Raw genomic sequence first — 10,963 nt, forward strand, 5'->3', positions numbered from 1 at the left:
GTCCAGGGTTGGAGGTCAAGGGGTGATTGAGCAATGTGCTTCCAGAGAAACTCATGGATAAGGGTATAGCTTGCACCTGTGTCCACTATGGCTTTTCCCTTCCACGAGCCAATACTGACAGGCGCGATTAACTGTTGAGGCACGCTGACATCATTGATAGGAGTAGATGATGTATTTCTAGATGTAATGGTGGAAATGGGTTTACCTGGGGGTGTTTTGAGAATTCTTCATAGTTGTTGAAGACACTGAATTGTTGGAAGGTTGTCCAGGCGGCTTGGGTGAATGGAAATTCCGTTTGTTACTAGATGGCTGATGTAGTAAATTTTCAGTGTTGGTGTGATGGAAGAAGACAGGGGTCGGCGTGGCTGGGACTCGTACACTTTTATTTGTGTCCAAAACAGAAAAGAATGCGCTGTGTGCGCTTTAACATAAACCTCGTTCACATTCAGAGAACACTCTTTCCACTATATAAAAATATCACTCTTTCCACTATTTAAAATAACACTCTTTCCACTATATTAGGCAACACTCTTTCCACTTTTCATCCTCAGCGCTCAGCTCGCGTGTCGTGCACGAGTACCCAGTCCTTCTCTCTCCGCTCTCTTGCACCAGCCGGCTTTTATGCCGTCTCCCCACGCCAATTACTGCAATCAGAGACAGGTGTTCGTCATTTTGCACTTGACCTACTTACTCACTGCTCGGCTACGTCGTTGCTCTCGCACTACAGACTTCGCTGAACCACGCTCCCCCTCGCCACAGCTGATAACCTGAAGACGGGGTTGATTGAGCTGGAGAAATAAAGTGAGGGCATGTACCTGGTGCGTGAAGTCCTCTACACCGCCAACATTGTACAGCAGGTTGGACAGGAGTCATCCCTCTGGGTGATGCTAAAACAGCTTTGGAACCAGCTTTGCTGTCACACTGCTTCTGTTGGTCATGGTCTTTCTCCAGTTGGTGACCCAGTCGAACTAACTCTTCCACGGTGGTTACATGGCTACGAAGATGACTAGCGAGGTAAGGTTTTATGTTTTTAAGGATCATCTTAACTATGTCTACTTCAGTTAAACTTGGTTTCCATCTTTTACAGAGAGCTCTGTAGGTAAAAGCAAAATCCCTAATAGACTCCTTTTCGCCTTGAATCCGATGGCGTACACGTTCAGCCAACTCATCTTCGTAGTCCTCAGCTAGAAAAGCAGCAAGAAAAACAGACTGAAACTCACTCCATGTTGTAACAGATGATCTCGCAACTTCCCACCAGTCACGCGCAGTGCCATATAAAACTGTCCTGAAGGTGGCCAAGATGTCAGCGTCCATTAGAGGATGTACAGCAAGAAAGTCTTGACATCGTGTTATGTACAACAAACGATCTGGGTCATCAGCTGGCCTTCCAAACACGGGAAATGTTAGCTTGAGGTGGTCAGTTTTAACAGCAGTAGCAGGGCCTGCTAGATGAGTTACTTGTGATGGTGATGGAGATAAGGGGTTATGATGAGAAATACTTTTCTCACTCAGGTCAGTCATTATTTTTCCTTGACTCTCAAACTTTGCTTCCATTTTATTTTGCAGTTCTTTGATGTTAGTAGACAATTTGTCAGTGAGTAATGTCAATTGACTACTTTTTTCCAGCAGTTGATCAGAATCCTTCTGAAAGTGCTGTTGAATGGATTGAATGTCCTGTTGTATCTCAGACTGCAACTGTTGCACCATGAAGCGCACTTCTGACACTAAGGTATTCTCTACCTTTTGAGTTCCTGAGCCATCATCATTTTCATAGCTTTAATTGTCTGATCAGACTCAGTTTCAGCTTGCTGCTTGTTTGCAGATAATGTAGTGGAGAGTTGTTGCTTGATTTCGTCCATCTTTCCAGCGAGTTTAGGGATCTGGCTCTCATGGCTGGACGAATTGGACTTTAATTCCTTAGTGAGTTCAATTAAAGCTTTCTCTTGTTTGGTCATGAACTCATGAAACTGGTCCCAATTACCTTGTGCTCGTGCAGTGAGTTGACCAATCTCTCTTCCAGGTGTTGGGAGAGTTCTAGGCAGATCATACTGTGCCCCTGAAGATGAAGAAGGTGGTGGTGAAGCAGCAGCTGGGGATAATATTGGAGATGATGGTGTGCATAATTGCATGGGTTCTGAAGGTTTCTGTTCCCAGGGAAAAGATTGAGCTGGAAAGCTGCCACCTAATGGTGGGGATGCGAACTGCACCTGGGCTCCTGTCTGAGCAATGCGGCTGAACTGAGAGGGTGTATGGCAAAACGTAGGAACATAGGATTCCTGAGGAGCCTGACGGTTGTTAGGTACCCAAATAGGGGTGGCCACATCCGGAACCTCCATTTCAATAAAAGTTGAGGAAGAGGAGGGTGCTCCGCCATGATTATGTAAAGGAAATGTTATTAATAAATGTTTGAGATAAAAGGGTGTTGTCAGTGTTGTATATGTCAATGAATTGATACAATTTTACATTGCCTTTCTCACAGTTCAAAGAATTAAAGCAATTGTCCAACAAGTCAATCAAAAACAGAAATGTGAATAACACAATTTAGGGTAATTGGTCATCAGCAATTTCATCAATCAACATTAAATAATAGGTTTCAGTTCAAATTTGCTACTCATTGTAATTCCATAAAGAATGGGGGTAACAAGAAAAAAAAAGAAAAAAAGCATATTAACAGGATTTCCACACTTCAATTCAAAAATGCTAAATTTCCCAATTCCTTGAATTACTCAAAATAATGCAATAAAACAACAAAAAATTGTCAGTGAACATTCACATTCAGAATTATTCACTCAATTATTTTCAAGTCCCTGTTCGGGCGCCACTCTGTAACAGTGGAGGTGGCTGCCCTTAACTTAAATTATTATATTTTTCCAAATTCGGGCGCCAGACAGTTTTCTAAAACTGACAAAAATCAAAAAAAAACCAGGATAGCAAAAGAAAACCACTGACTACACACAAAACAAGTATTTCAAAACAAATTTCAATTTAACTGGAATTTATTACATAATGTCCATAAACGTAAAAAAAGGTATTTAGTTCAGAAAAGCAAAAGCAACCCAAACAGTAAATAAATAAATAAATAAATAGTTATATAGTTCTTAACGTAACAGTTAAATTTCATAGTTCAAAGAAACAGTGTTCACACAATCACATAGACGCTATAAACGTAATCCCAGGTCCTACTGGTCACACTCTGGGCGTCAACACGGGCAGATTCGTGGATGAATGACATTAGATGTCTAAGAAAACTACAATTTAAAGGTTGAATGAGAAAGCAGTATTTGGCTATTTTTAGGGGTTGAGATCTGAGTAAAATAATATTTTGGTTTCTGCAAAACTGTAAAGACAAGTGGGACTGAGACAATACTGAAAATATTTTTGGGTCTTATTGAAGGAAAAAGATATTGTTTGTTTTTATAAAAATTGTAACCTGACAGAGGAACATGGGTCAGAAACCTAACATTTTGAAGCAGCATCTTTATGGATAGACCAGATGAGGGGTTTAGGACTCCACATTGGTCTAAAACGGGGGACTGAAGGGGGTGGATTGGAATCTACTGCTGCTTCAATGTATATGTAATGATTGATTATAATTAAGGTATTAATCAATATATTTCCTTCTAAATATCAAATGAGTTTGATGACTTCTCTCGAGATTTTACTTTGTTATAAAAGTTACCAGTGTGATTACTGAAATGTTCTTTTCATGTATTCTTTAATATCAGTATTTGCTACCTGAATGCAGTAACAGTGCTTGCTTATTCAGCCCGGATTCCTAAAATAAAATAAGGACTTGTTTTGTGTTTGAGAAAGGTCTTCAACGTGTTAAAACATATAGGAATCTATAGTTTAAGAGACCATTTCTCAGTTAAAACCTATATTTTCCATTTAGACTATATAGCTCTCCTTGAGAGAAACATCTTGATGTTTTGAGAATACTCTCCTGTTTATAGTTAGAGCCTGGCCAAATCTAACGCTGGAAAACGTTGGTGTCAACGTTGGTGTCGGTGTGTGTAAGTCCCCACTTCTTGCAGCGTGCCTTGAAACGCCCACATTTTTGGCGGATGGTTTAAACATGTGTTTGCGGGAAAAGAGCAGCACATCTCAACGCATCTGTTACCTCGCCTGAACACCGACCTGTGTTACCATCGCTAAAATGTCGGCGAAATTTAACGTTAAGCACCGTTTAGTTTAAGCAGGGGCCAATTATGAAAGAAGTATAAGATTGACGTGGCTTTCACATGCAGTTTACGTCAACATTCAAAATCGAATTAGAATTCGACAGCAGTCTCCATCAAAATCCGCTGTTTTACAACAATATTCTAATCAAGATGATTTATTCACAATCCCCAGTTGACGGAGCTCTTATCGCAGAAGAAATTGCAACTTTAGGTAAGTTATTAGACCTAACGTTACACGTATGCTTTTCTCGTAGCTTGTGTTAGAAACATTCACTCATCTTTCTCTGTCTCATTCTCCGTGTGTTGACTCTCACAAAACTTTACAATGTGAAAGATTGGGGTGGTGATGGCGCAGTGGATAAGACACATGCCTTTGGTGAGAGTGACCTGGGTTCGAATCCACTGTGAAACACCAATGTGTCCCTGAGCAAGACACTTAACACCTAGTTGCTCCAGAGGCGTGCGACCTCTGACATATCTAGGAATTGTAAGTCGCTTTGGATAAAAGCGTCAGCTAAATGAATAAATGTAAATGTAAATGAAAGATGTGGGGAAACACTTAGTAACTGGTATTGTTGTTGTTAGAAAAGAAGCGGAAACAGCGTTTGTTCAAGAAAAGTACCTATCCAAACGAGGCAGTGAAAACCAAAGATTCTAATAAAAAGCTTTAACGTTAAACAGTGGTTTCAAAATGTTACCAAAGGCAAGAAATTGAAAATAGCCTATGTTTAAAACGTTTCACGCTCGCCCATCAAACAGATCAAGACGGCGAACAAACATTCTTTGTTTTTTCGACACCAATTTCATATTAAAGCACCAAGAGATAAGCCTAAGTTAAAAAAAAATTCCGACGGATAAAAATAAAGTTTGACAAAAACCTAATTTCGACTATCTAACTAAATGCCGTACATTACAATGATCACAACGATATGTGGAAAGAAATGAAAAGCATGATACATTCTTGATATCAACAATTCATTTTTCACTAGTTAAAATGCTCATGATATCAGGACTTAGATTTATACTAGTAAAAATGTAATTCTTTATATCAACGATGATGGCGTCACTCGCAGAAATACAAGTTATGTCAAGAATTAAATTTCAACTAGTAAAAACTATAATAGGCCTACTTGATATCTGTAATTTTCACTAGTGAAATAAAGTGGCCATTTAAATTCAGTTGTTGATATCAATATTGTATTTCTTATTAGTTGAAATTTCACATTTCAGAAACAGTGCTTAGAAAAAAGCATATTTTTTTTATCCATAATTAGGCTACTTTGTTACTAGTAAAAATATATATTCCTGAAATCAAGAATTCAATTTTCACTCTTCGAAATGCTAATTCTTGATATCTAAATGTATTTCAGCATGATACATTTGTTATTTTTGATATCTGAAAATGTTTTTCTGAAATCAATAATTAGGAGAGTAATTTCAGATATCTAAAATGGCTTTCAATCACATTGCAGATATCATAAATTAACATTGTCACTAGTAACAAAGTGATTATACTGAAATAAAAAAGAAAGGTTTTTACTATAACAATTGTATTATTGATAGCCTAGGTGAAATTGGGATTTCAACTAAGAAATCAATTCTTGATATCAACAACTGAATTTGTTTGGGGGCTTATGGTGATATTTAACTAGTGAGAATTATTATTTTGACTAGTTGATATTTAATTCTTGGTGTGTTACTAGCTAGTAGAAATGTAATTCCTGGCATCAAGACTTCATATCCTGGGAATGAATAAAAGTCAAAAAAGGCTTGCCATATGCTACAACAAGTAATCGCGTTTTGAAAATTTACACCTAAGTAAATATCCAAATGGGGGACAATCTAACACACACGAGAAATAGATTGACCACTGTTTACGACATCATACAGGACAATTCATGCTGTGCTAGAAAACGAGATGACGGGTGAAGAATCTATGGCTCTTTGAAGTCAATGATCCCTCACTCCAACGGATGGTGTTTCTAAATTACATTAAAACCATTATTGGCATTTAAAACTATTGTTTTGCATTTATAATTGAGGTCCAACGTATCTCTTACCAGCTGTGTCTTAATCGTTCTGCATGCCTGTATACTGGCCCTGATCATCAACATAGCCTATACTTAGCAATGGGCGCTTTCGGAACACTGCTTCGTGAAGTTTCACAACATTTGCAAATGATTTGCAAACCTACAAAGTTATGTGAATTCTGCTTCGTTAGGTCATAAATGCTTTGCAATTTTAATGGTTTGCCGCTAGGGGGCGATGATCCCACGAACCATTGCCTACAGAACAGAAGTGTTCAAAAAAAAAAGTTTAAATGGGGCCAGATTATATGTTGTATGTTATATGTTAAATAAAAACAGTTCATTTAGATATTGCTACATGAGGCTCATTTTAGCTTTCATGACAGCAATTTGGTGATAAGAAAGTTGTAAGTGCATAAAAGATTAATCTTCTCTTTAAGATGGGCAACACAACAGTGCTATAGTAGCCTTATGGTGTTTGTTTGTTTTTGTTTTTTTCTCCAGACAGTGATCAGCCCCACTAGATCATCAAATTACATAATTGCATGCTACTATTTTAACCGTAGAGTATTTTAGTGTTTAGGACATTGTGCAGGACATGCGGTTTGTCAGAACATAGGCCCTGCTTCATTCAAACTGCTCAAGATGTTATTGATTTAAAGAATAAGGTTGCTGATTTTTAACCAGCTTTGTAATGTGACTGTTGTTGGTATCTGTAAATTAACAATGTGTACTTTTCTTTGTTACCTGCATTTTTTTTTCTTTTTTCTTTTTATTGCAGATAGAACAAGTAACCAACATAGCATACAATATTACAAAAAAAGGAGAAACATTTATTGGTAGGGGAACCAAAAATGATATCAAAATATTTTACACGTTAATGACTTTTTGTTTTTTAACAATTTCAGAGAAGATATGAAGCAATCAAATTTTGATGAAAATTTTGATGGCGCACAGCGCCAGTCTAATGTTTCAAACCTGCCCGCTTTTTATTATTACTAATTAGATACATACATTAGAATAATGTGTAGTATATAGGCTACTGTAATAATCATAGTAATTATAGAATTACATCAAAACTATGGAATGTCATAAGTGAAGAACTGCGTAGACAGACTAATTACATGCTCTTGGATGAATTTAAATATTTTTGCTTATGGATATAAAATTTTGCCAACAGTATAAATAAATTAACAATGTATTCAAGACCTTTGTTAACATTGTTTTCATAATACATAATAATATCCTTTAAAGTAAAATAGTGTTTAATTTTTACTAAATTAAAGATAAATTCTGCCAATTCCTTCCAGAAATGTTGGATAATTTTGCACTTTATTTTTTATTTATTTTATTTTACTTTATTTTTTTTAGAGTATGTGATGCCATTTTGCATGATTTGCATTTTGACGGCTCCAGGGCTTTTATCAACTTGTGTTTTTGAATTCCCGCTCCCGGAAAGGTTTGACCGAGGGTTGGCGCCACATCCCTCTTTCTCTGTTTTCTCTAGTCATGTAGCACCAACTTCAAAATCACCTTTCTACTGCGTAGACTGCAATGCTTTATTAAAAGCCCATCTTTACCAGCGGTGAATTAGCTTTTTAAACATTGGAGAACAACTAATGTTACCATCGCCTGAACAAAGACTTGTCTTACTACCATGACCTGTAAATAACCAACACTAAAATAACTGCCAACGTTAACAGTGTAGAAATCATTTGTTTAAAAATCAGTTAAAATTGGGGATCGACAGCTTTCTAGAACAAATATTAGCCCCTTTCACACTGAAATCCCAGTAAATTACTGTAAAATTACCTGAATGACTTTTCCGGTAAATACACAGGTGCTTTTCACACAAGCAACTGCGTTTCGTATTTTTACCGGTATGTTATCAATCGCACATCGGTACCAAAATACCTGTAAACTCGGTGATGTCAATCATTGGAAATGTCCTTTAAATGCTGCACTGTTTTCTTCATCTGGATGAGAAGTGCTTTAGGCCCTGTTTAAACCTGGTATTAAGATGCGCTTTGGTCGATCAGATCACAAGTGGACGACGCTAAATACATGTGTAAACGTTTTGAGCTTGTCCACTTTTGACCACTTCCAAAGGTAGTCGAAAACGCATTCGACCGGATTGCTTCGTAGTGTTAACGCTCTAGTGGTCGAATGTGTTCAAACAGCCACAAAACACGTTTTCTCTCTGCCTACTGACATAATTAGTAAACAATATGGGAACAGCGCTAGCTAGACGGGATTTAAACTTTGTCAGCTGAAGACCCAAGTTTGGTTTGACGATCCAACGGTATTTATGTCCTGTTCACACATGATCTCTTAACCAGTAAAGACTGCATGTGTGAAAGGGGCTATTGGAAGAATCGTGTTCTTTGTTTTCTTTTAAGCCCTTTTTAATAGGCTACATAACATGCTAAACGAGGGTTGTTACTGTTTTCAGAGGCTCGTCTTCTAAAATGCGGCAAAGAGGACACAACTCAGGGTAAGCTTGTTGGGCCACCAAGTGTTACTGAAAAAGCAGCCGCCCCGAATAACCTCATAACCGAGGTATCGGCACCTTGGAGTGGCGATAACAGCGAGTCCAAACCCTGTGACGGAGGTGTTGCTGTGACGCAACGGGATTCACCACAGGCTACAGCAACCCCAAATCTTGGTCCTGAGTCCAATAGGACCTCGACATCTGGGGAAAAGCGGGAGAGGGAATCGGACAACACCTCTGAGATTCCGGTTAAACGTCGTTTGAGACTATCGGAGGACACAGAGGAAGAAAGTATGTATTAATAATTTGAATGCAGCATCTCTAACCATCGTGTTTTCTAGGGCTGGGTATTGACACAAATTTCCCGATTCAATTTCATTTCACAAGCTTGCAATTCGATTCGAATTCGATTTGATATTGGTTATTTTGGATAACAGATAGGCTACAATACATGACAAATTCTCAAGGAAAACAAATCTCTTAACTAATGATAAAATAAAACCGGTGTAGTCTAGGCTTCATTAGCCTACTATAATATTGAAGGTAAAAATTAACTGATTTGTATAAAAACACTTAAATTACATTTTTATTTATTTTTATGATAATAAACTTATATGAAAAATAAACATTTAAATGGTGGCTGTCATAAATAATTGTCAGATTTGCATTATTAGAGATGCATTAAATATAGAAGAACATTAAAAATTATAATGAATATTTAATATGGTGCATATATTTAGCAAAATGCTCTAGCTGACTAACGAGTTCATGGTCATTGGATATGTTTTTTCTGAAGTAAATGTGACGTTACCAGCATGACGCCGTTTTACTGACGTCTTTCCACGGTTGAAACACTGATTGACCGATTACATGTAACATGATACGGATTTCGATAAGTTGTACTCTATCTTTTAACACACTATCAGATGCTCATTCATGTTTATGTCGCGCTGTAACTGATATTAAGGCGGAAGAGAAGATCATGTGCGCTCGGCGCTGCTGCTTCTCTTGAGCTGAGCCAGATCGATATCAAGCCATTTATGTTTTTGAAATTCGTAAGGAAATGGACGTAATTTGAAATCTGAGACTTTTTCATATCAATAGTAACAAAACACAAAGAATATTGCGATTTTATTGGATGGGATGCACGCTACAATGTTCCATTCATTCATCAACTGAAAACAGGATGACTAGCCTAATCGATTCTTGGGATTTAAGAATCGATATTGATTCGTAAAAACGAGAATCGATTAAAATGGAGGAATCAATATTTTTTTACCCAGCCCTAGTGTTTTCAGTTGTATTTTGATTCAAATGTATATTTTATTGTTTCTCAGGTGTACAAGATTACGATGCGAGATGCGCCGAACTATGGATCAATGGAGAAATGGCCGCTTGTGAAGCTTATGAGTTATCTCAAGCCAGCAGCAACGGCAGACTCCAATACTTGCTCCGAGTCCCAAGACAAGCAAACAATGCTGTCCGATGCAATAACAATTCTCCGGCTCAGCCGGTCACCCAGAAGACGAACCCAATAACCGCCTGTTTTCAAGAGTTCATCAAGGTTATTAGTCAGACTGAGGTGTTGCGGAGAGCGGACTTCACAGAGTTAATCAATTTAGTTTGTGGAATGCAAAGGGATTTCAGAGTGTTGTCAAGTGAAATCCATAAAATTCGGGTGGATCAAAGACAGATGTTAGAGGCATTCTCTCTTATGTCGGAAAGAGTGAATGTCATTCAAATGTATGTGACAGATGTGCACAAAAAAATGACTGGCAAAAAATGATGTGTCCGTATACTGATTTGTGCTTGAGCCTGTTGTTATTGCTGGTTCTCAGTTATATATTGTAATCACAAGTGATTTTTTTTTATGGCACCCACGCTTGTTCATAAGATCATGCATGTATGTGTTATGCATGTAGTTTTTAAATATATCACTTCAAAATGGCTGCTAAAAGATGCCGTGCTGATTTATATGACAGCCAGACAGATACTGAGCAGTGCACCTTATTTCTGACCTGGTGACTCCCCTGACTGCCTCTGATTGGTTCATGCACTGGAAAGGCTGCAACATGATTGGCCCCCAAGTCTAAAGCCCATTCATACTCTATTTTGTAATGGGGTTTTTCAATTTATGAGTAAATTAAGTCTGCGGTAAACAGAACTTGACATGTTCTACACACACCCATGGCGAAAATGCGAATTTTGAAACGGTTATGTTTATTTTGAAAACGTATGTTTCTAATTAGTAACTATAACACAGT

The 10,963-nt window shown here is 37.7% G+C and overlaps 1 protein-coding gene across 1 annotated transcript; it reads left to right on the forward strand.

The window, feature by feature from the left end:
* The first annotated feature begins 4,218 nt into the window (after window positions 1–4,218).
* LOC143722384 (uncharacterized) lies at window positions 4,219–10,643 on the forward strand. Its single transcript, XM_077213790.1, has 3 exons — window positions 4,219–4,392; window positions 8,661–8,990; window positions 10,037–10,643. The coding sequence occupies exons 1-3, from the start codon at window positions 4,242–4,244 to the stop codon at window positions 10,483–10,485; spliced, it is 930 nt and encodes a 309-aa protein (XP_077069905.1). The 5' UTR covers window positions 4,219–4,241; the 3' UTR covers window positions 10,486–10,643.
* Window positions 10,644–10,963: the final 320 nt, after the last annotated feature.

The sequence above is a fragment of the Siphateles boraxobius genome, unplaced genomic scaffold (assembly GCF_051911475.1).
Source record: "Siphateles boraxobius isolate OS27281-9 unplaced genomic scaffold, OSU_SipBor_1 66, whole genome shotgun sequence".
Taxonomy (NCBI): Eukaryota; Metazoa; Chordata; class Actinopteri; order Cypriniformes; family Leuciscidae; genus Siphateles; species Siphateles boraxobius.